Raw genomic sequence first — 26,297 nt, forward strand, 5'->3', positions numbered from 1 at the left:
TCTGAACTCAGCAGTCAGGTTTAAGTGCCATAGGGTGGGGCCAAATCCCTCTTGTGGTGGGGGATATTTTTTCCCCTCAGGATGCTGCTGATCAGACGGAAGTGGTCTGCCTGACCAGGATAGTTGCTGCATATGGGGGATGGCTCAGAACCGGGATCCTAGCACCACTCTCTCAGCTCTCTGCCCAAGGCCTCCATCCCCAGTCTCTCCTGAAGTCTCTCTAGACCACCCTGCCCCGCCTTTGGCAGGGATCTAGTGTCCCTGGTTCTTTCCTTCGATTGTTCATCTGGTTACTCTGTGGCTTAAGCACTGCAGAGCCAGGGAAGAGACCTTGTTTCCCCTCAGGCTGCTGCCACTTGGAGGGGAGTGGTCTTCCTGAGCATGAGACATGCTGCTGTCTGGGGGATGACTCAGCACCAGGATCCTGGATTGTACTCTCTCAGTTCTCTCCCCAAGGCTTTAGTCCTTGGTCTCTCTTCAGGTGTCGCCAGCCCACTATAACCCTACCTTTGCCAGAGCCCAGGGTAAGTGGCTACAAATGAAAATTTGAGCATTGGCCCTTTAAATGGCTCTTTTATCTCCAGCCATCTGTCTCTACATCCTTGCTGGTTTTTTGCTGCTCATTGTTGTCTGTGTACTTTTGGGGGCTTAGGTGCTATAGGCTGGGAATCCTAGCTTATGGTTTAGGCCCCATTCTTCTCACAAGGAATCCAACTGGCCGCTTAATTATCCTTCTGGTGCTGCCACCTGTGGCTGCCCAGCCAGCCCTCTCAAGTCTCTACCACACTCCTTACCAGACTCCTTACCAGACAGGTTGTGCTGAAGCTGGTTCTTCTGTCTGTCCAAACTTACCTGGCTTCTGTCTGGTTATTGCTCAGTTGTTTGTTCCAGGTGGTTTCTCCACAAATGAGTTGTAATTCCAGATTGGCACTGGGAGGTCAGTATGACTTTCATCTACTCTCCACCATCTTCCCTCTCCCCTTGCAAAGTTTCTTTTGAGAATTAGCTGACAGTCTTATGGGAACTCTTCTGTAGGTAACTAACTGCTTTTCTCTTGCTGCTTTTAAGATTCTCTTTATCATTAACACTTAGCATGTTAATTATGATGTGTCTTGGAGTGGGCTTCTTTGCATCCATCATAATTGGGACTCTGTGTTTCCTGGACTTGCATGTCTATTTCCTTCATGAAATTAGGGAAGATTTCCTTTATTGTTTTTTCAAATAGATATCCAATTTCTTGCTCTTTCTCTTGTCCTTCTGGCACCCTTGTACAGGGAATGTTGGAATGATTGAAGTTATCCTAGAGGTTTCTTCCATTCTCCTCTTTTTTTTATTCCTTTTTCTCTTGTTGTTCTAAGTGGTGGTTTTTCTGCTTCCTTATGTTCTAAATCAGTTATGTGATTTTGGCTTCATCCAGTCTACTGTTTCCCTGTAAACTGTTCTTTGTTACAATTAGTGTATCTTTGGTTCTGATGGGATCTGATTTATGCTGTTGAGGTCCTCACTAAGTTCCCTGAGCATTCTTATAACCAGTGTTTTGAAGTCTGCATCTGATAGGTTACTTATTTCCATTTTGTTTAGTATTTTTCTGGAGTTTTGATCTGTTTTTTCATTTTGACCATTTTTTATTTCCTCATTTTGGCAGTCTCCCTGTGTTTGTTTCTATATATTAGGTAGAGCTTCTGTGACTCCTTGTCTTGTTAGAGTGGCCTAATGTAATAGGTGTCCTGTAGAGTTCAGTTGCACAGTCACCCCTATCACCCAAGCTGCATACATGAGGTGTGCCATTTGTGTTAGCTGAGTACATCGTCCTCTTGTAGCTGAGTCTTGATTGCTCCTGACCAATCAATTGGAGGGATTTACCCAGGCCATTCAATTGCAAATCCTGGCTAGGACCACTGACCACCAAAATCTGCCCTTTGTGGAGTATCAGCTGTGTAGGGGCAGGGTGGTGGTGCTCCAATTGATCGGTAGTTGTCCACTCAGTGTGTAGGTTTTGATGTTTCCTGGGTGGTGCAGGCCAATGTCTGCCCCCACCAGTGTTCTGCCTGGGGTCACCCTGCATGAGCTACAAAACAATCTATAGATGACTGCTACTTTTGCTGAGCTTGGAAATTGCAGATGAAGCCAAGCTGTGGACCTAGGCTGGCTTCTGATAGTGTGAGTCCTAGGGACACTTGGCAAGAGGTATGAGGACTGGGAACTAGCTGAGGTTGGCTGTTGCTTGTTTGAGATAATTGAGGAAGTTGGAAGCATTAGCTAAAACTAGCCATTCATATAGAACAGCCACTGAAAACAGCTTGAGTGGGTCTCCAAATTGGTGTGGTGGAGCCTCAGAGGATCTCCACAGCTGACTAACAGTGTTAGGCAGGTTGATGGAGTCTCATATATGGCACTCACCTGCTGGCTCTGTGGTTCTGTTAAGGGCAAAAGTAAAATAAAGCAACTATGGTCTGTGCCTGACTCACTGTCTGGGAGAAAGCTGGCCCCCAAATCTCATCTTGATGCCAGATATTTGTCCCCCCACCCCATATGCCACTGATGCACTTCAAGCTGCCTCTCTGGTGTTGTGGCTCTTTGGGAGTGAGTCTGAGTAGGTCTGTGTGAGGGCCCTTTAAGAGGAACTGCTTTGGACTCCAGCAGTTTCTTCCACTGACTCAGTCCCTGCTGGTTTTGCAGCCAGAAGTTAGGGGAACTTATCTTCTTGGCACTGGAACCCTGTGCTGGGGGCTCTGGCATGAAACTAGGACCCTTGCTCCCAATATCTCTCCCAAAATTTTATCCATGATACGTTACTGTGGGGCCAGTCCATGTCATGTCTTGTCTCTGATGCTCCAACCAATCTGGATGGATGTGGTTTTGTATTTCCATAGATGTTGGTCTTCCATTCAACTCAATTTCTGATGGTTCCTAGTGATGGTTGTTCTATATTTCAGTTGTAATTTTGATGTGGTTGTGCGAGGAGGCGAGCCATGTTTACTTATGTCTCCATCTTGACCTGAAGTCCCTATATCTCCATTTTGATTGATGGTCACCTCTGAGTGATGGATTTATGGTTGATAGTTAATTTTGACCTTGTTGCTTATTTATATGTCCTCATTTTTCTACAATGTACATGAGTTTTATATTAGAAAAAAATTATCAATCTGAGTGTAAAACACAGAAGTCCTACATTTCCTCCTTGGAGTCTCTGTTCTTTTGTAGGACACTCATGGAATCCCTCCCCTCTTTGGGCTACCAACTGCCTCTTCGGTGCCTCTCTTATCACAGCATTTTTACTCTATTTTGATTACTGGATGGATGTCTGTCTTCTCTCTCAGGCTCTAGTTCCTTGAGACAGATATGTGCTTTATTAATCTTTGATATTTAAGGTCTGGCATAAAATGAGTGTATAATACTCATTTATAGGGTGAATTACCTACAAGAGAGATAAGTACTTCAAAGAACTAAAGGATCAGTATACCACTGAGTTGCGGAACCTAGATATGGAAGTTAACAGTGTTGCTGGGTTGGAGGGTTGTTAGAGAGAGTGAATAGGTCATATTCTGATGGATATTCCTGGGACACTTGTGCATCATTGACACACACAAGAAAATTCATTTTTCATGGAAAATAGACACCTTTTCAGACACACACACATTCTGAGGTGATGGGAGAGATCTTAGGGCTAAGCTCATGTTAACAACTATGAAGGGTGTTCATGAATCAGCAGGTGAGCAGTGCCTGGAGGGTAGCATGTCAGAGAAGAAACAGAGGCAGGGGTGCTGGGTGGATGGGAGCTCATGTGAGCCTGAGGATGGACATGCACATGGGGTGAAGGTGGCCATCATGAGAGAGACAGGAGGAGAAGGAGCACTACAAGACAGGACCACAGCAGGTCACTTAGAAGCACGTAGGAAAGGCTACATGGTTAGACACTGCTGCACAGAATCCTAGGTGAACAGAGAATGGGAGTCGCAATGGGTTGAAAGAACTCCATGGTGACCTCAGTCCTTTAGTTACTGAGGCCAGGCTTAGTGAGAGTTCCTCCAGGACTCAGGAGAGAGGGAATAACAGAGTAGCTGTGAGAAGGGAGGAGGAGTACTCACAGAATGACATGTGAAGGCCTTTGTGCTTCTCCGTGCAGTCCACCCTCATTCAGTTTAAGCCTCTTCAGAAGCTGGCTGAATTTAATGCAGAAAGTGAACACCAGGAGCTCCATGTCAGTTTGGACACATATACGCATTTCAGGGACACTGGACATCACTTCTGTCAGAAAACTTTCATTCTGAATCTCATAAAAAGAGTGGAGCAAGTCCCAACAAGATGGCTGTAGGTTCTGCTGTGTGCGGTTGACTTGTTTCTTGGCCAATTTTAGCAGGTTGTCACGCTTCTTCCAAGACAGTTGGCATTTGAAGATGCTCTCCATCTCTCTCATCCCCTGCTCACTAAAAAGGCCAAATAAAAAACATGTGCTTGGTTCCCCAAACACAGAAACCATCTCATATTGTCCTACCAAGTCTTTCATACTTTTGATGCTTATTAACTCATCCCCTAAAGCATAGGACATTGCTGCAAAGAACTCCTGGAAACACAGGTGCATGAAGCTGTAGCTTAGAGAGGTGGGGTCCTCCTGAAGAACAGCCATCTTTAAGAGAGTGGAGGTGATGTCCTCATCTAACCCATGTTTTTTGAGGTCCTCTGGGAAGAACAGGGTCTTTCCTTGCCTGGTGCCCTTAGCAGCCAGAGAGCAGAAGTCCCACAGCTTAGTCCCGAGGGACTGAACTTGGAGAATGTGGAAAAAGTAGTGCAGACAGAGGGCAGTGATCGTCTGGCAGGTCAGTGAGAGTTCTTGCCCCTTATCAATCTGCTGCTTTAGGCAAGTGCAGACCAGCCAGGACACCAAGGGCATGACACACATGGTCAAGAGTGCCGGGTTTGATTCAACTGAGCTGAAGGCTTTAATTGCTTGACTTTCATCTGTGAAGTATGTGTAGAAATAGTCCCTCCTGGCTGACTCAGAGAATCCCAGGACCTCCACCCAGCGTGGCTGCTTTAAAGAAGGGATGAGCTTCCCCAGAGCTGTGATCCGAGCTGTGATGAGCAGGGAAGCCCCAGGAAATAAGATTTTCTTCAGCAAACTGCCCAGCAGTGTGTGCACCTGCTGCTGCTGGCTCCAGTGCAGACAGAACTCAGAACTGTGCTGCTTCAAGTCCCATTTTGGTTCATCCAAGTTATCAAGAATGAAGAGTAGATTCTTCTGCTGAGATAGGATCTTTCCAATGGGAACTGCAGGGCCAGCCCAGTCTTTTGAGATGAGCTCAGCAAGACTCAGTGTCCTGGACTGGGCCAGCTCTCTGCAGTTAAAGTAGAAGACATGCTGGAAGCTGTCCCTGTACAGCCTGCCTTCTTCCCAGGCTCTCCTCACTTGCCTGGCCAGGGTTGACTTTCCAATTCCAGCAACCCCATGCAGTATGACTGTGAGAGGCTTTCCTTGGGTACCGTGGCCTGGGCCAAATAATTCTCCGACCCCAATCAAATGTTTGTGATCATCTGTACCCCCATGTTTCCTCATCCAGAGTGGAAAATCATAGCCTCTGGGTCGAGATCGCTGTAGTAGCTGTGTGAATTTTTGTTGGATATCCTCATTTTTCCATGACCGTGTGTGGCAGGGCATCTCTCCACTTTCTTTAGAGTATTTTTCTGTGATTCCTAAGTAAGGAAAGGAAAGATGGAACATAAAGGCATGGAATACATTTGTTCATTTGTTTCACCATTTAATCATTCAACAATTGTTTTCTGCACTCACAAGCTACACCCTGTGATAACTGCTGGTAATGTTACATTCTTACCAGGTCAGTGGGGGAAACATGGGTGTTTTGGATGAGATCGCAGCCCAGGTCTTGACTTGACCATGTCATTGCTGCTGTGTGATGTTCCTTCATTGTGCAAAGATTAATCAAGGTCTTACAGTGCCAGCCCTGATGTAGAAGCTGGGGGTAAAGAGTGAATGAAACAGACCCAACTCTCCACTCTCATGAATTCTATGACCTGAACTGTTAATCTACTGAGCATTAGTTTTTTTATCCTTATGTTGTAATTGGTCATGGTGGAGTGAAGGGGCTAATGGATGGTGTAGCAGATACTATTGGTCCTGACAGTACCCCTCTGCACCTTCCACTCAAGCACATGTCAGGGATATTCTTCCACAAGCACTGATGGGTTTTTGTCTGAGGTGTTTGTATTAAGCATGAGTGTGGCAGGCAAGAACCTCAGGGAGTGAATGCTCCAGGAGGGGCACTCAACCAGTGACAGATGGCAGTTCCTTGTCCCCCAGGGGACAGCACTCTGAGGTGCGCTCTACACTGTCTCCTGAGGACCTGCATGGCATCAAACCTCAGTTAGTCACAGGGGTATGTGGTCTGTAATGCAGGTTTCACTGGTTTCTCCCTTCCCCATTTCACTTCTCTCTCTTAATGGTGCCTCCAGGGAATCAGTCCCTGGGTGAGCCAACTACAGCTTTATAACTTCAGAGGTGTAATCAGATAAAAAGTTCTTTTGAGTAGTTCTATTTTTCTAGGCATCTCTCCTAACTGAGCACCAAAGAAAGCCTCCATGAAAGATGACAAAAGTTGTTGTTATAGCCAGGTGGGATGGAATTTCCCACCTGAAACATGAAATTAGGAACTGGCACATGTGTCCTCTGAATGACTCCAGGATGTGGGTGAGGAATGTGGCCAGAAGGACAGGCTATGTGCCTTCATATTATGTTGATAGGCAGATCAGTCCAAAGAAGGGCTCCCTCATGAAGCATCCAAAGGAAACACAAGGTCTCAGCAAGACCAAGAGGAATACCAGGGTTGGGAGACGTGCCCAACACCTAGCACTGAGTACCCTGCCAATAACAGCATGCCAACTGCACCTCTGACCTCAAATTTCTGGACTTTCTTAAGTCTCCCTACATGACTGTGAAGGTAGACAAACTGTCCCTGGTGATAGAGTTGCATGTCACTGTCATGGAGGAGTACAGCAATGGTGCTGGCATGGTGGCTACAACAGGCAGTTGAGCTGGTCTCCCTCCAAGTACATCCTAGAAGAGGTGGACGAGTTGGTCTCTGAATTCCCAAGTTTCCTAGCTTGCTGCAAGGCTTGCCTGAATAATTGCCAGGGCACCTATGTCCTGCATGTGGTCCAGAAACTGTACACTTTCAGCTCAGTCACTGGAAAGCTCACATTCCAGAAGGGAAAGAACTTGGAATTAATCAAGAAGCCCAAAAATGTCCCAGAGTGATGGAAGTGCAAAGACACTTGGGGGCAGGTTGACCATGACTACCAACACTGGTGGTGGTTGTTACTGATGGGCCACCCTGTCCCTGTTGTATGTGCCATAGATCAGCTACCTGAGGAAGGGGCAGGAGGCACTTCACAGTCAGAGAGTGATACTTTGGGCATGATGTGCCACCAGGCTGCATGCGCCCTTTGTGATTCTTCTCTCCCAAGGTGTATGAGAAGGTTGATCAAACTGTTTGGGCTGATGGAACCCCAGGTAAAATGGTTAACTTCCACCCATAAAAATTAATGTAAAAGAAGGGGCACAGATCCTATGAGAGAAATAATATCCCCTTAAGAAGGAAGCTTTAGAGGGGACTCAGCCAATATTACAAAATTTTTAATATCAGGGCTTACTCAGTCACGCCAGTCCCCTTAACACTCCCATTTTGCTAAAGAGCCACACTATAATTTGTACATGATCTTAGAGCCATAAATGACATTGTTCAGGACACTCATCCTATGGTGCCCAATGCTTATACTCTATTGACCATTGGTGACTGGGGATAGCCAATGGTTTTCAGATAGCTTTGACTTGAAGGATGCCTTTCTCTGCATCCCAATAGATGAACAGGCTCAACTACTATTTGACTTGGAATGGCAGAACCTAGAAACTAAAGCCATGCACCAAATTGTTGGACCATTTTGCCACAAGGATTTAAAAACTCTATGAGTATGTAGAATTAGCAAAAGACTTATGGGATTTTTCCCATAAGTCTTTTGTTAATTCTTTAGGAAGAATTAGCAAAAGACTTATGGGATTTTTTATTGAAATCAGGAGTTCTTTTACAATGCATAGATGACTTACTGATAACTAGCAATACCTGTGAGTACCATTTAATTAATACCATCACAGTCCTGAGTCATTTGGCAGAAACAGGATATGAACTATCCCGTCATAAGACCCAGATTTACAAACAAGAGGTGGTATATCTGGGTTTCAACTGAAACAGGGTACTAAGACCTTGATGATGGATAGAAAACAGGCAATTGCTCCAATAAACATCCCAGAGAACCAGGGGCAGCTTCCTGGGTTCTTAAGGATTACAGCGTTCTGCTGAATTTGGATTCCAGACTTTGGATTATAGCAAAACCACTGCATAGTTCCTTAAAATGACTGAACTGTGAAACTTTTGAATGATCAAGAACTGTCAGGTAGCATTTGACACCTTGAAGAAAAATTAGTTTCAATTCCTACAGTAGGATTGACTAATTAATAAACCATTCAAATGATACATTCATGAAAGGCAGAGGACTGGACTGAGGTTACTAATCCAGACTCTGGGAAACATCCCCCAACCCATAGAGTATCTCTCAATGAAACTGGATCACATGACAAAGGGATGGCGACCATGCTTTTAGGCAGTGGCAGCTACCTGTGACATCTTATAGGAAGTTGAAAAGTTCACTTTGGGACAGCCTACTATGGTATATGTATCACACCAGGTCCTAACTCTATTGGAACAGAAAGGAGGGTATTGGCTGTTGGCAAGGTGTATAGGAAAATATTGGGTCATTCTGTTAGACAACTCAAACCTTATAGACTACCACAACCTTGTACCTGGCCACCCTGCTCCTGGACTCAGAGGGAGACTCAGCCCTCCAGCATGACAGCTGGGAAATCATTAACCAAGTCTAGTCCAGCGCATCAGAACTATTGGGTCAGCCACTGACAGCACCAGAGTGGGAGCTATCCACTGACAGGAGCAGCCTCATGAAATGTGGCAGATCATGAGCTAGGTGTGCAGTAGTCACCAGAGACAAAGTAATGGCATTGTTCAGGACACTCATCCAATGGTGCCCAACCCTTATACTCTATTGACAATTGGTGACTGGAGTCACCAACAGAAGCTGAGGCCCTTTGGCTGGGAAACTCAACACAAAAGGCTGAACTGAGAGCTCTCACCAGAGCCTTTGTATTGTCTCAAGGAAAGAAGGTTAACATCTGCACCAACTCCAAATATGCCTTCATGGTATCCATGCCTATGGTGCAATATGGAAAGAGAGAGGGCTCTTAATGTCAGGGAACAAGGACGTTAAACACGACAAAAGAGATTTTACAATAGCTAGAGGCAGTGAACCTACTGAATCAGATTGTCTTAATATACTGCCAAGGACACAGAATGGATGGTTCCCAAATGACTCAGGGAAACTCAACTGCTGATAAAGCAATGAGACAAGCAGCTGGAGGACCACTACACTTAGGGGTTTTGACCCCCTATTTGAACTTGTCAAAATTTAAACCCTATATACAGGACAAGATGGGGAACAGGCCTGTGAATGAGGATTCTCTAACAGTGACCCTAATTCTATATGGAAGATTCACACGCATGGTATAATCTTATTCCCTGAAGTTCTGGTGTATCTCATTTCTAAACACTGATATGAAGAGATGATTTGATGGACCTCATTAGGCCACATTTGAAGGGCCCTCATTTGCAAAGGCCATTCAGAGGATCACTCAAGACCATCAGGTATGCAACCAAAACAAACCTAAGACAGCTGGCTGCAGCAGAAAAGGAAGTACAATATGGAGGGTTATGGCCATTTAAAGACTGGCAAGTGGACTTACCCAAATGCTTAAAACTGGGGGGGATTTCAAATTTTTATTACCTTTGGTGGACACTTTTTCTGGGTGGTTAGAGGCATAACCCCCTGGAATGGAAAAGGTCCGTGAGGTAGCCAAATTTTTACTTAAATAAATAATTCCTAGCTTTGGACTTCCTCACAGAATTCTTGTGACAGTGGACCATTGTTCACTTTAGAGTTCTGCCAGAAGATGGACAGGCATTACACATTCAACTGAAAGCACATGCATCTTGAAGACCTCATCTACGGGAAAGAATGAGAACATGAACCACACAATAAAGAAATCCCTGGTGAAAATACATCAGAAAATGCATTTGAATGGGACCAGGCACTCCCTATTTCCTTGCTCCAAATTAGGGTAGCACCCAGAAGCGGGCTTAAATTAGACCCTTTTGTAAGAGTTTATGGGACACCCTTCCACATTCCTGTTTTAGGGATGCCCACTTTAAATATGAAACATGAGTAAAAATTATGCAATATGTGAGACATTTAGGGCAAAGGTCAACCATTTTGCACAAGTTTGCCCATTGTAGGTCCATCTATCAGTCTGATGAGTCCTCATATCACTCTGGCCTAGAGATTGATTCTTACTTAAGAACTGGAAGACTCAAGGGCCTGAGCAAGAGCCAGCTGAACAATGGACTGATTCCTATGACAACCTGCCGACAGCAATCTCTTCCCTAAAACTCACAGGGAACCAAGCCTTGGAGTCACCACACATGGATAAAGGGGCACCAACTGAGGAGGACTTAGACCCTGCTGCTGTGGCTGATGCTGAAAGGGAAGCTGGACCTGAACTCTGGAAGGAGATTTAAAATTTCTTTTTTGGAAAAGGAGAGTAGCCCACAACACAAAGTGACAGTGTTCCTTTTACATTATTTCATCTTATATTATTTTACACAACAAGAATTAGGATGTGTTTGCAAACCTAAAGATTTTGACCTGCTTGATACAGAATCTGAGTACGATCCTTTCCTTCACTAAAAGGGTTAGGAGTGAAAATGAGTTATGTTAAAACGGTTATTTCTACATGAGTATAGAAGGTGTATTGAAAGTTGTAAAGGTATATAAAAGGTTGTGAAAGTTCTGACTGGAAAAAAATTTCAGGTCTTGGTTACACTTATTCTATGCTTGTTTTCTTATCTATTTAGGACTTGGTTTGAACTTTGCTATTTTGTGTACACCTGGAATGCTCCATCTCTGCCATTTGGGGCTTTGAGCCATGGTTCTGGTCGGTGCAGTGGCAGGTGAGAGAATGCCTCTGACGTGGACTGGTTAAGCAGTTACTGAGAGGATGTCTCTGCCACTGGATCCTTTGTGCCAGCTGGACCCAGTAAAGGTTGTTTGGTGCTGGTTGGCATACCTGTTGGTATGAGATAAGATTCCTGGTCTCTCCTTTAGCTGCTTTGAATGAAAATTGAGGTATCTAAGAGTTAAAACTTCACATTAAGTTTGAATAAAATTTTATGGTTTTAGTAATAGAAGGCATTAGGCACGGGGATGCAAATTTGGTGGATATTGGAAGGACAAGAATTTCCCTTTTAGCTTTGTATTTCTTTCCCTACTTGATCCCTCCAGATTCTGGCATTCTTCATGAGTGAGTGATGGCATAAAATTTTGTTGCATAAAGCCAATAAGATCAGTTTGAATGGTGGTTTTAATAACTAAGGCTTTGACTGGAATGTTAAGCCTGAAGGAGGCATGCCTGGACTCTGGCTGCTACCAGAAAGCCTTGGGGAAATGAGACTGACTTTTTAAGCTAATGAAGGCCCTCTGGAGAAATGATCTGGTAACTTGTTTGGTCATGTGATTAATGCTAGTCTTTCCAGGTAGTGAACAAAGGTGGCTCTCCTGAAATATAGCAAAGAAGGAACCCTAAGGCATATTTGGAACCTCAAGGACTTGAAGAACATAGGAATTGCAGTCAAAGCCAGATGGCAGGTGTGCAGCTTGGCTTCTGTGCCCTGCAGGATTCACTAAAGCTCAATCTGAGGGTTCCTTGTGCAAGTTACAGCAAAGCAGACTCAAAGAGCCTATGTGCTGAACTGCTGTTCTTGTTGCATTTATGCAAATAAGGATAAACTAAGAACTGGCAGTGTCTTTGGTGACAGTAAGTGAGGTCTTAAGGAAAACTATTCTATTTCAAGGAGATTCATAGTGCTCATTTGAGGGTATTGGACTCTAGTGCAGCTAACTGTCCTCAAAGTATTGTTTTCACTTGGAAGCTGAACTGGTTTCTGCATACAGGTGTCACTTCAGCACCTGATGAGGGTGCCAGTTGTTCAGTTTATAGGCAAGAAGAATCTGTCAAATGGTCAGTGTTGAATATCATTCCAGTGAAGGCCTTACAACAGGACATCTTCTCAAAAGACAGTTTTGCAATAGCAGAGACTGGTTTACAATTTGTTGTGTAAATTAAACTTTGAGTTCTTTCTTTTATTTTCATGGAGTATATGCCTATGACCTCATTACCTGGGAGCTTGTTTACAAAGTATAGACCCTACTAAAGAAGCCCATCTGTATCTCCACCTCCTGAAATAAAACTCAAATGGCTGGACTGTATGGCTGAGTTGGTGAAGTATGCCTTGGTCTATCAGCTTTGCTTAAAGCTACTTTCCTTTCCTTCCCTAATGGTTCAGGCAGAAAACACCAACTCTTCTCCAGAAGGGGAAATCTTAGAATATTCTCCTCAGCCTGATTTAACTATAGTAGACAAAAGAGCTTCAGACAGGTGTGAAATGCCTTGCACACCTTCTACCAAGGAAGCCACTTGTTTCTTAATCTGGTATATTGTAATATTTGTTGCTCCCTTTCTTATGGATTGAATGTGCCTCTAACCTGTCCAGCAGTGCTGTTCTTTGGATATCATGAATGCTGCTTCACAGGGACAACCAGCTGACCTGGACTTTACAAGATCCTCCTCCCTTGTGGAAAGTCTTCCCTTCATTTGTGATCACAATTTTTTGTTGTTCTCTGGACCCAAAGATACATAGACTACAAATTTGGGCAGCAGAAAGTAGCTCCAGAAGAATGAGACATTTGCACATTTGCCTTTGTAAGATGACAAAGGTCAGAAGTGTTAAAGTGGGAAATTAATACAGAGGTATCTGATCAGATCAGTGGGGAGGAGAATGGAGGGACCATAGAGAGGGTTGCTCGAGGCAAGGGTAAACAAGCTAGCTGGGAGCATGACAGATCTCCCTACCCCCAGGCAGAGATATCACAGGCTGGTGAGCATGATTGATGGAAGAAAAAAGCCCTCTTATTCCCTTCCAGACACATGACAAGTTGAGGTGCTGACCTGTGAATCTAGGATGGGATTGGCTGGAAAGCTGCATACTTCCAGAATGAGTGGAAGTATAGGCCAAAAGATATAAAAGGAAGACGGGCAGAGGAGGAAAGGGCCTTCTTTCTCTTCCTTGGGGTTCCACATGGATGATCACAAAGTGGCTGCATCTATTTTCCAAAGGTCAATATTTTAAATGAGAGAAGGAACTCCAACTGCACCCCATGGTTTGTCTGGCTTAGCAGAGGGTGGCAGAGTCATTTTTCTTTGGGTATTCTAAGGGCTCTGACACAGAGGTCTGCCATTCCTCCAAAATTATGTAGCTTTTGAATAAAAGACTTCTTCTTTTTCACTAAACCAGTGGTTCTGGAATTTGTCTATGGGCAGCAGCAGCAGGACCCCATTTGCTGTTCAGTAACTCCTTGGCTTGTCTATATTTCACTATTATGTGTTTAATTCTCAATGTAATAGGTATCTGTATTCATTTTTGACACTAATAGAGATGATTAAGGAAAATACTTTATCTTTGGGGAAGGGTAGCTACAATGCTTTACTTACACAAACACACATACTCTATATACACACACATGTAGATATATATATACACACATGAACATATGCATACATATAGGCATATATGAATGTATGTATACATGTGCGTTGTATACACACATATATACATGTATATGCATGCATAAACATGTATAAATTTACTGTTAGGGGAAGTTTTTCAGAGTTCACAAAAGAATATGTGATTGGTAGTAAAAGACACAAATGTTTACGAAGAAATTGCATTATTTTTTCTTTACTGTTGAACTTCTCTATAGCTTAAATACACAGTCTTGAGATGGGAGATTCCTACAGCTAAAGAAATGGTCTGGAGACCTCCTACACTTGCAAACTCAGCTGTATGGACATTGGATAGGTATTGTTATGACAAGACTGTGTGTGCATTTATTTTTGAGAAAACTCTAATTCAATGATGGAAATGCCTACACTTCAGCATTTACTGACTACTCAGTGCCCAAAGGGAGGAGTTCAACAAGTTTGATACTTGTGTGGTTTTCTTTTCTATCACTACATTTTTTATTATATTGAAATAATAAATTTAAAGAGTGAAACTCCAAGAAGAAGAAAAGGACAAAGTATTAAACATAAGTCTATTTAAAATAATTTTATAATAGATTCACAATATAAAAGATGTAAATATGACATCAAAATCATAAAATATGGAGAGAGTGAAAGTGTAGAATTTTCACATATGATTGAAATTAAGTTTCTATTAAGTTAACACAGCCTGTAGTAAGTATATTTAACGTCAGTCTTGTGGTGGACATAAAGCAAAATCCTGTAGCAGATACACAAGAAAGAAAGAGAAAGGAATCACAGCTACCACTGCAGAAAATCATCAAGTCACATGGTAAAAGAACAAGACAAGAAGGAGGGAAAGAAAGTACATAATAGGTACAAATTCATTGGTAAGTCTTTCCCTATCAATACTTACTTTAAATGTAAAAGGATAAATTATCCAATCACATGACATAGAGTGGATGAATGGATAAAAAATGAAGACAAACCAACAATAAAGCCCCAAGACCTGACTACATGCTGCCTACAAGAGACTAACTTCAGCTTTAAGGACACAGATAGACTAAAGGAAAGAGATGGAAATATGTTCAATGCAATCGAAAACTGAAAGAGAGCAGGATTAGCTGTAACTGTATCAGACAATGCAGCATGAAGCCATGACCATCAGCTCCAGGGCTTGGGAATAGGAGGAGTGAGAGGGGGCACAGGAGGAAGGGGAAGAGTGAAGGGGACAGGAAACTGGGGTGGGGTCCTTCCCAAAGCAGCAGCAGACTCGAGAGAGAAATCGCTGGTTCTGGGTCCCAGCCCTGGCTCTGTTTCCAAGTGCTGTGAGAGTATGGACTTGGATGCTGGGATGAAAAGAGAAAGAGGCCAGGGTGCGGCTGAGATTTCAGCCTGGTGACTCAGCGTGAGGAAGGCTGAAATGACAGAGGTCAGGAGAGGGAATGGGCTTGGGCTGAGGAATAAGCCTGCCCTCCTCTTGGGGTTCACCTGGAAAACAGAATCCTCCTTGGAACTTTCTACCACCCTGACGCCATGGTACTTCAGAGTCACTGAGACCAGCACCCGAGCTGTGTCTGGGTCAGGACCCTGTTACACATGGCACCTGGCTGGGTCAGTTTCACTGACTGGCCTGCATGGGTCTCAGTCTACCTTCTGTCAAATCAGAGGGCATGTGATCTCAACACTGGAATGTTTCTGAAAGATCATTTCTAGGACTACTGGCTCTACCACCCCATCCTGGCTCCTCTGTCCTCCTTATGCAGCTTCTTGGCCCAGGTCCTCCTGCAGCTACAGCCTCACCAGGTGCATACCCACTGGCTGCCATGTAGCCCCACCTGCGCCTCTCATGCCAACTCAGCAAGCCTCTCTTTCCAGCTCTGTCCATCTGTCAGGCAAGAGTTTCAAGTTCTTTCTAAGTCCTGGAGGGGCCCCAGGACTCAGGATAAAAGCCTTCCAGCACTGTGGTGGAGGGGAACCCTGTAGGAAAGGTCTGTTTGGAACTGGGGAGTAGAGGGATGGGGGAGGTGGGCTGTGGGAAGTGAGTAAGAAGGTTGACACTGCCTAGCACGGTGGGCAGAAGCCAGAGCAATGACGCTGGGGTTCCTGGATCAGGAAGCACCAGGAAGCAGAGACCCTGATTACTGAGAGAGGTCAAGAGGGACCAGTGTAGCCACTGTAGCCTGCTCCAGCCCCTCAAGCAGAAGAAAATCCTGACACTGATGGCCAAAGGTCCTGACCTGGCTCCAGGAAGTTTGCATCTGTGTGCCGGCTCTGCCTCTCCCTCCCCATGTAACTCACGACTCCTCTCTGTGCATCAGCTCCCCCCACAGGAGGCTAAAGCCTCTGCCACCTACAGCTGCTAATAGTAACATCTGCAGTGGCAGCAAGAGTAGCAGCAGAACAAGTTACAGGGCACTAACTAGGAATGAGACTCTGTGCTAGAAGTCTAACATGGATTCTCTCTTTGACCCTCCTACAGCCCAGGTATATATGTACACAGATATATATACACATGAACAAATGCATACATATAGGTATATATGAATGTATGTATACATACACCCACTGTTCTTTGCTCCTCAGGAGGCAGACTCTTACTGGTTGACTTTACAGATGGGGAGAAAGGTGCAGAGCAGAGAAGTGACTTGCCCACTGTGGTGGTGCGACCAGAACCTGTTTGTCACTAAGTCCCTTTTGTGCTTATAGTCCAAGGCCAGGCAAGTTCCCTTTTGAGTGGTGAGTGTGAAACCCACATGCTTCCTGCAGGTACCTTCTGAGTGTCAGCCTCAGGTCCCTCTGGTCCCTCTGTCCCTCTGAACTGTCCTTCTCAGGTGCTGTAGTGAACACATGGGTTTCTGGGGATGCCCTTGGCATAAGTGAGGTCCAGGGAGGCCCTCCTTCCACAGAAAGCCTCTTAGTTCCAGTCTAGTCTGAGCCTGGATTTCTCTCTCTAACAAGGAACAGGGGAAGGTCTGGCAGGGGGTCAGTGATATGGGCAGGAGATAGACAGCAGGCAGGGGGCACTTTGTCTACCCACCTGACTCCAAGGTTGCCTCTTTCTGGACTCGGGCACACAGCTCATTCAGGCCCATCTGCTCCCAGGTCTGCAGGGCCAGGTCCCAGGCCTGCTGCTCCCCATATTGAGCCACCAGGAGTGAGGCCACCTCCATGCTATCCACCTTCTCTGGTTGGGTTGTGGGCACACCAGGAGACTGCTTGCAGAGATCCTGGTCATGCAGCAACTGCTGGAACTCCTTCAGCTGCTCCTTCGTCATTAACTCCAAGGTTTGTGCCAGCTGCTGCTGGACACTATCTGCCATCTCTGCTTCCCCGACCTGGTTTGCAAGAAGGGCCTTGTCTGCCCACCTGGACTTCTCAGTCCTGGCTCTGAGGGCATTAGGACTGATCTCTGGGGAAGGGGTGTAGTGAGGGGCATCAGACAGGCAGAGAATAGCACTCATCCTTGGGACCAACCACCTCCCAGTGCAAGACTCCACTGGGGTTGTTATCATCACCTGGTAAACTGCTGTTTGGCATTGAGAACCCACTTCGTAAGCCCCAGGGAATCTGCCAATGGATGGTTTTGGGGGAAGGGAGGTGGAGGCGAGAGGCAGGGAAAGACTCTGGAAGGAAGAGTACAGAGGGGCTGGGGACACTGGGAGGGGTCAGGTTACAGAGCCACAGGGTCGGGGCTGGGGCCACCAGGAGAGTGCAGGGGAGGGATGGGGGATGGGATGTTCGGGACACTCACTGTTCTGTGCTCTTCAGTCTTCTCTCTCCAGGACCTGGATTCCTGGAAGCAGCCTTGTGCTGTGATGCTGACAGGAGGTGGGGTGGGGGAAGGGCGAACACAGGGTAGGTTTCAGAGTGCAGAATGTAGCTCTGAGCTGCACACTCAGGTCTCTTAAGACTTTTCTTCTGCTTGGGACAGCAAGCAGGAAGAACACTCTCAGTAAGGAACAAAGACCTTCCAGAGGAAACCACACATGGGTGTGGCCAGGTGAGGGGAGGGGCCAGCAGAGCCCCAAGCAAAGCAGAAATTTTGAGCCAGACTCCCAGACAAGCCACCCTACAGTCAGGCCAGGGGTAGAAGTTCAGTTGGGCTGCTGTGCTGGATGCAGGCCCAGTAACGTGGAGGGACCTGTATCTTTACATGAGCACCCTGCGTGTCCATCACCCAGAGCCTGCCCACAGAGCCAGGGCTGAGGATATTCAGGAAGCTGGGTGTGTGGCCAGATGTAGCTCTCAGGATGGGTGGGTCCCCTAAATCCCACAGGGCAGGTGCTTATTGGGGCACCACAGTGGGTCATGGAGCAGAGGGAGCAGCTTTCCCAGCCTCTCATAGTTTTCTGGGCTCCTGAGACCCAGTGCATTCCTGCCTCCCTGCAGGGACCTTTGAGGTTGTGTTCTGTCCAGGGGCCATCTGCCTTGGGGCTGCTCAGTGCTCAAGGAGTAAACATCCACCCGAAAGAGGAACAGCCCCTGCCTCATTGCAAAACTGTAACGGGAAAAGACACTGGTGTTCCGGCTGCCTGTCACTACCAAGTCCAATATGCAATGACAGTGATTGAATCTTTTATAGGCACTTTATTCAGATGGCTGGGGATCCAAGAAGATGGCGGGTTCATACCCTAACAAACCATCTTGCTCTCTCTTTCCCAGCCAGATCTTTTATAAGGGGGTTGGGGGAGGGCAAACAAGGTGTCAGCGAAAGCCTTTGAAATTCAACAGTTGCCTCCAAGGAGGAAGGGTAGTTGCTTGCTTCTTCCTGGTACAGACCTCAAAAGATCATCTGCTTACTCTTAGGAGCCAAGATAGGCCTTATCTGTACTTACTGAAACAAAAACTTAACATACACATTACTTGCTAGATTTATGACTATATACCTTAAGCTAAATTTTCCCAAGTCTTAAGCCCCTATCAAACCAGGCCTCTGGGGAGTTTTCTGCTTGTTTTGTAGAATCAGCAGAGCTGTGCACTCCAGATGGAGGAGGGACATCATCTAACTGATTCCCTGTGTGCAGCAGTTTCTGGGGATGCCTTGAGCTGACCTGGTCTGGAGAAGTCCAGGGAGAAGGAGCTTCAGCTCATTGCTCACTGGGCACAGACGCCCTGGGGACCAGATTCATTTCTTTGAGCCTCAGTTTTTTTCACTTATTCAGTGGGATATAATAGGTTTTCCAAGAGGCTCAAATTAAGCAAAAGATATTAGTAACCTTTAAAATTGTTATATAATGTGTCAGGATGGGCAGGGTAGGACAAGCGGGAATCTAGTTACAATTAGCATTTTGGACTACAAATATAACCACCATTTGGACTACAAGTAATATGGCAACTGAACTCTGACCCAGAAGAGGTGACTGACATCAGACCAGGAGCCACCAATGCTAAGTTGCTTCTTTGTTCACCAAGACCCAATCCTTGGCTCCCACAGGAAGTCCAGCCATATAAAACTCCCAGCCTTTCCCTTCTCCCGCGGGGTCTTTTCTTAGCCCCTTCTCTGGGTGGGGAAGACGTCGCCTGGGAGCACAAACTTCCACAATAAAGCTCATCTGCCTGTTTCCATGGCTAATTGGCTGTTTATTTCCTCGGCGGGGTCTAAGAAAACCTTACAGTCTGGAGAAGCCCAGGGAGAAGGAGCTTCAGCTCATTGCTCACTGGGCACAGACCCCCTGGGTGCCTGATTCATTTCTCTGAGCCTCAGTTTGCTCACCTATTAAATGGGACATTCCATTTAGGTATGGCAAGAGGCTCAAATTAAGCAAAAGATATTAGTAACCTTTAAAATTGTTATATAGTGTTATTGTTTTAACGACCAGCAAGCACACTGGAGGACATTCAACAGCCAGACCTGCCAGGAGTGAGAGGTGCTGCCCTAGGAGGTGGGCTGAGCTGCCGCATCTAAGCCCTCCATGAAGGGCCCTGAGACCCCGTGTGGGGGGAGGTGAGGCCTGGAAGAGGGGTGTGATATTGTTTTATTTCCTCCTAATGCTGACTAATGCTGACCTAGCTCTGGACACCAGCTGGGTGTCCTACGGCTCAGTTTCACTCTGACACTACTCGCAGTCAGGGCAGGCCCCACGGGTTTAAGGGCCCAGTCCCTCAGGACTGCTCCCCACTGCAGATTTCAGGTTGATAGGGGACTCAAGGCTTGGAAAGTTTTAGCTTAAGGTAAAAAGTTATAAGTCGAGCAAGTAATGTGTATATTAAAGCTTTTGTTTCAGAAACTACAGATAAGGCCCGACCTGGCTCCTGGGAAAACAGCCTACCTCCTGGGGCACTGCTAGAGATTACTGCCTGGAAACAACTGGAGGCATCCAGGCCTTTGTGTTCCAGGGAGAGACAGACCACCCTCCACTGGGAATAGCTAACTGCCCAGGACAAGAATGTTGCAGCTTCTGAATCTCAAAGCCTTCACTGCACCTTGTTTATCCCCTCCGCCCCCCACTCTCATAAAAGGTCTGGCCTGGAAAGAAAAAACAAGATGGTCTGTTAGGAAATGAACCCACCATCTTCTGAGATCACCAGCCATCTAAATAAACACCCAGAAAAGATTCAATTGCTGTCATTGATTATTGGGTTTGGCAGTGATAGGTAGCCTGAATGCCAAATACATATTTTGGTGACTCCTTTCCAGGACAGACTTTGGGACTCTCTGGTATGTCTGGGTATTTGGTGGGGAGTCCCATTGGCTTCCTGGGCTGAGAGGCCCTGGGAGTTTGGATTCAGACAATCCCAAACAGCCGCCAAGTGATTTCACTTGGGAATTCTCCAACCTCATTCTGCCGGAGGGTGCAGCCAGAGGATCCCCAAAAGAAGGATTTGTAATGGGGTTCAGAACTCAAGGTGTCCAGGAAATATTAGAGAGATATATAGGATGTCCTCACCCTCCACCACAGGTGTGAATTAGGGGAAGGGACATATGGAGCAGGGCCATTCAGACCTGTTTTGCATAGCAACTAGCCTTTGCAGCTAACTTCAGGCATGGTCATTTAACATATCTATAACTTTTAACTGGTTGCATGGATATGTTAAATAGCTGTGGCCCTGCTCTGAGCCAGGGGGATAGAAGGAACTCCCCCCCACCCCATGTTACTGGGAGGCAACTCCCCCTAGTTACAGCATCTGTGTGAGAGCTTGGAGATGATTGGCTCCCTGACATGGGGCCACCCCTGCGCAGACTCATGGATGGCAGCCCAGTAAAGCTGGAAGGATATTTAAACCCAGACTCGGCAGCCATTGGAGAGAGAACCATGCAGTTTTGGCTGAGAGGAGACTCCTGCAGCCATGTAAAGAGGGGAAACTTGTGGCTGTGGCAGTGAGGAGAACCACATGGCTTTGGCCAGAGTTGGGGGATCCTCCCTGCCCCCGCAGCCATGAGAAGAATCACCACACAGCTTTAGCAAAGAGCCACCACGAAGCTTCAGCAGAGAACCACCACACAGCTTTAGCTGGAGATCCCAGCAGCACAGCTGATGGTGCTGGGAACCGAGAAAGGCCTACCAACTGAGCATGGATTACTGGGAAGAACCGGGAGCTGCCTGAGCCATGGACTTCTATTTCTTTTCCTGAGATATGGTACCCCAGACTGGGCAAAGGGGGAAGGAAGGACTGTGTGTGTTTGTGGGTGTTTTAAGGAACTTTGGGATTTTGATGAAGACATTAAGTCATTACTTTTAGTCTGTATAACTTGAATAAATAACTCCTTTCTTTTTCACCAATCTCTAACATGGAGAGCTATAATTCTCTGGCAGAGGGAAAGGTGAACCTAGTACAGGGAGACCCCAGGAGAAGGAGTGGTAGCTTTAAAGTAATATGACTACTTGTATATACTCAGTAAAAGCCCAGCAAAACTAGCCAGGAAGGATCCGCCCTATAAGAATAGAGTCCCTCCAGCCTATGAGGTGAATCTCTGCTTGGAGTTGGCCTGCTCCCATGTTCTATGCTATAAACTCCGGGTGTTCGGTTCAATTCCTTGTCCCGATCACTGAGACCCTGGTTACCTGTGACCACCTGTGACAGTTCCTGGCACTTCTTGTTGTTTATCACATTTGATTGAATTATTGCGCTTTCTGGTTCAGGTTAAAATCCCAGGTCACGACTTAGGTCATCTGGTAAGTTTTGGGTACCCTCTGTTTGGAGTTCCATCTGGTAGAATGGGGGAAAAGCCTCCATTCCAAGAAATGGACCTTTGGGGCCAGTTCTAATTCGTCAACTGATGAGCGTATATCTAGAGCATATGTTGTTTTGCTGTAGTACTGTCCTGTTTGTGTCCTGTATAACTTAGACTCAGGACAGCACTAGTCACTGAATGGGTCTTTAAATTATGGTATTATACTGTAACTAGAGTTGTTTGGTCAAAAATCAGGGAAGTGGAACAAAATGCCTTATCTAGAAGTTTTTTGAGTTTACATGATAAAGATGCATGCAGAGTTAAAAAGAAGAAAGAATATGAGTTAATGGCTCAAAGAAAAGGGAATTTGCATGTGAAAGATAGAAGCTCAGAAGAGAGAGGCCAGGGAGATCTAGATACCATGACTCCTCCAAGCTGGTCAGAGTTCCTGCACCCCCAGGGGATCCACTCCTGGGGGTGAAACGGGGAAAGTGTGCCTGAACTGGCATTGCTGTCTTGAATTGGTCAAGAAACCAAATTGGGTAGAAGAAAAGCTCCTACCGGGGCAGGACAATATCCTGTTTGGAGACTTTCAGTGGGAGTAAGGCCAGAGGGCCAGCCTGCTGGATATTATTGGGCATATACTCTGTTTTCTACACTGGATCTGTTAAAGTGGAAAAGCTCAAATCCTTCTTATGGATAGATCCTGCTAAAATGACTGATTTGGTTGCATTGGTTTTTGCCACTTATCATCTCAATTGGGCAGACATACAAGCCTTATTGAATTCTTTGCTTCAGTAAGAGGGATGAGGAGAGGCTAGTGCTGGATAAGGCAAATGAAGAGTCTCGAGAGTTACATCAAGAAAATCCAGATGGGGCTCTGGGCCTTTCCAGGGCAATACCTGTAACCGAGCCCAACTGGGACCCTAATGAAGATGGCCTTTCTCTCTTAGAGCATTATAAGAGATGCCTCCTTGAGGGAGTGGGGAAAGGTGTCCCTGTGCAGAAAAGTCTGACTATGGTACAGACCATGCAACAAAAGTCCACAGAGGGCCCCTCCCAACACCAGAAAACAGTTAAGGAAATTCCTAGGGATGGCAAGCGACTGCTGCCTTTGAATTCCAAACTTTGGGCTCACTGCTAATCCACTGTATGGAGCTCTGAAGGGACTGGAATATAGCCCTTTAGAATGAACAAAGGAGTGCACTCAGACTTTTGAGTCCCTGAAGGTGTACCTGGCTTCAGCACCAGCATTGGGGCTTTCAAACCTACTGAAGCCCGTTCAATGATATATGCGTGAGAGACAGGGCGCTGGCCTAGGGTTCCTCACCCAAATGCTTAGTGACATTTGAAGCCCATCGCATAATTGTCAAGGAAATTAGATCACACTGTCCAGGGGTCATCAGCCTGCTTGAGAGTGGCAGCCACATGTGAGCTCTTGCAGGAAGGTGAAAAAGTTTTCCTTGGGACAGTTTATGCCAGTTATGTGTCCCAGCAAGTGTTGAGCTTGCTGGTGCAAAAGGGAAATATGTGGCTGACTGCTGAAAGAATGGGTAGATACCACGTCCTTCTTCTTGACAATCCCAACGTCTCCCTCAAAACTGTAAGTAAGGTAAATCCTACCTTTCTCCTCCCAGACTCTGACTCGGCTGTGCTAATACATGACGGTGCAGAAATAACTGATGAAGTGTATTCTAGCAGAATTCATTTACAGAACCATCCTGTAGAAGAAGCAGACTGGACTCTCTGTACAGATGGAAGCAGTTATATGGACAAAGGAAGCAGAAAGGCTGGGTATGCAGTTGTGACTCTTAAAGGAGTAGGGGAGGCCAAGGCCTTGTTGCCAGGGACCTCTGGTCAGAAAACTGAACTGATTGTATTGACAAGGGTGCTGGGATTGTCACATGAAAAGAGTGAATGTGTAAGCTTTCCTAATTTTGCATGCACATGGTTTCATCTGGGAAGACAAAGAACTGTTAACCTCCAAATAAAAAGGAGATTAAGCATGCAGGAGAGATTTTAAAATTATTAGAAGCTGTTCAGGTACTTTTACAAGTGTCAGTCATGCACTGGCCAGGGCATCAGAAAGAGGACACTAAAGTGGCTAGAGGAAGCAATCTGGCTGAACGGGCAGCAAAAGAGGCTGCTAAAGAGTATTTATAACGCCATTGGTACCTGTTCTAGACTTGTCAGAATTTGGCCCTGAATATTCAACTGCAAACTTAGAGAAAACTAAGGGCTAGGGTTTTGATGAAGTAGGTCCTGATAGTGGATGGAAAAAAAAAGTGAAAGGAGCTATACTGTTTTCCTGAACATTTAGTAGAGCCAGTCATGAAGTATTTGCATGAGGCCACACACTGTGGAAGAGACACATTAACCACCTATGTCAAGCTGGTTTACAGGTCCTGACATTTCTAAAGCCATAAGAAAAGTAATTGCTAGATGTGTTATGTGCTGGAAGAACAACCCCAAGACAGAACCCCAACAAAGGAGAGAAGGAAAGCAATACCTAGGACAGTGTCCACTTGAGGACTGATAAATAGCCTTTACTCAGATGACAAGGATCTGAGAGTGGAAATATTTGTTAATCTTTGTTGATACCTTTTTCAGGATGGATAGAAGCTTATCTTACTAGAATAGAGAAATCCTTGGAGTCAGTGAAAGCTTTACTGAAGGAAATAATCCCTCACTTTGGTCTCCCTGGCAGCATCCAGAGTGATAACAGACCTGGTTTTATTTAAAAAGAAACTTGCAGAGGAGGAAGGAAATTTTAGGAATCAAGTGGAGACTCCACATGGCATGGAGACCTCAGGCTTCTAGGAAGTAGAGAAAATGAATCACCTTAAAGAAAAAGATAGCCAAACTGTGTCAAGAAACTCATCTCCATCCGGATCAAGCTTTGTCCATTGCCCTGCTCAGGATAAGGGTGGCTCCTTGAAGTGGGGTTCAGTTGAATCCCTATAAAATTGTATACAGGTAGCCATTTCAGGTCACAACTGGGGTGGGAGATATGTGTATAGATAAAAAACTGAAGGTAAAGAAATATTTACAACGTTTAAGTTAGACCTTAGCTGTGATGAATGACCTTGCCTGTATTAGAGACTTTTCTCCCACAGGTTTACGGCATTCCTCTGAGCCTGCAGACAAGATGCTACTCAAGATTTGGGTGACAGCATCTCCAAAACCCCAACTAGGAGGAAAGTGGACTGGACCTTGGGACATACTCCTCACCACCCCCACCATGGTGAAACTGGCGGAAATAAAACCTTGGACTCATCGCACCAGAATAAAGAAAGCACTGGAGGAAGATCTGAAAGTCATCTTTGAAAAACAATGACTTATGTTCTTTTCTTTACCTCTTGTTTAAGCCCTTGTTATGGACAACTTATGCCATTCAAACAAGATGAAAATATTTGGGTATATTTAGCAAAAGTTGTATGGAATATTTCTGACTTTTGGTTTGCAGGAGGAGCTTATGTTGAACAAACTTTCCCTTCATGTCTTATAGGTGTCTGTACTCCTTTGGAAAGCCTTAGAAATTATACTATGTTTAAGCATATTGAAAAGAAAAGGAGCTACTCTGATATTTATAATTGGGGACCAATGATAACTATAAAGGACAGAGAAATGTTTTCCTTAAAGATCACTGATGTACCCCAGTTAGAGAGTGTGTAACCTTTGTCAACTGAACTAAAACTTTCTTGTGTTCTCAGCAGGTGTCAAAATGAATTGTACCAGCACCACTGATGTGTCTTATGCTTATGCTCATGTTAAACTGCCAACAGGATGGTTTCTGATATGTGGAATATCTATTCCTATGTTCCAGCAAACAGCCCTGGGAGATCATGCTCTCTGGAAAGAGTGACAATGTTTATGCCTCAGAAGCCCCACTTGACCCGGGTTTGACGGGATCTCTCCCTTACACCTGATTGTATCAGTGACTTACACCTTTTAGCCCTGTTGAATATGTATCTTTAACTGTATTTGTAATGCCAACCATGGTAACTTAGTTAATGTAGAAATAAGCAGATTAGTCTATGCTGTGGCAAAAGCTTTAAATGCCACCTCACAAGCCATCAGTGTCATTAGTCAAGAACTAGGACAAGTCAGAAAAGCAGTACTGGATAATCGTGCAGCTATAGACGACCTTCTTTTAAGGCATAATCATGGTTGTGAAAAACTTAAAGGACTCTGCTGTTTTAACTTAACTGATAGTTCACAGCTCATAGAACAAAAAGTAAAGCAAGTAAATAATGTAATGTCTAATGTAAAACAGAGAGAAAAATTCTTTGGTATTGACTTGTCTAAACTAACCTCCTGGCTGCCTAGTATACCTGGTCTTTGAGAGGCATTTATTGTTTTCATCCTTGTCATCTTTTTCAGTATCAGCTTGTTGTTGCCTACAATGTG

The 26,297-nt window shown here is 45.3% G+C and overlaps 1 protein-coding gene across 2 annotated transcripts in view; it reads right to left on the reverse strand.

The window, feature by feature from the left end:
• Positions 1-26,297, reverse strand: part of LOC114515350 (NACHT, LRR and PYD domains-containing protein 1-like) — a 123,712-nt gene that overhangs the window by 14,197 nt on the left and 83,218 nt on the right. The window contains exons 1-2 of one of the 2 annotated variants that reach the window (XM_036033204.1): positions 16,812-17,371; positions 4,089-5,691 (exon numbers count right to left, since the gene is read on the reverse strand). In XM_036033204.1, coding sequence (XP_035889097.1) covers positions 4,089-5,691; positions 16,812-17,286 — 2,078 coding nt within the window. In that variant the 5' untranslated portion in view covers positions 17,287-17,371. Of the gene's footprint in view, positions 1-4,088; positions 5,692-16,811; positions 17,372-26,297 lie in introns of those variants that run through there. The other variant, XM_036033205.1, reaches the window with a different exon arrangement.

This window comes from Phyllostomus discolor, chromosome 8, assembly GCF_004126475.2.
Source record: "Phyllostomus discolor isolate MPI-MPIP mPhyDis1 chromosome 8, mPhyDis1.pri.v3, whole genome shotgun sequence".
Lineage (NCBI taxonomy): Eukaryota > Metazoa > Chordata > Mammalia > Chiroptera > Phyllostomidae > Phyllostomus > Phyllostomus discolor.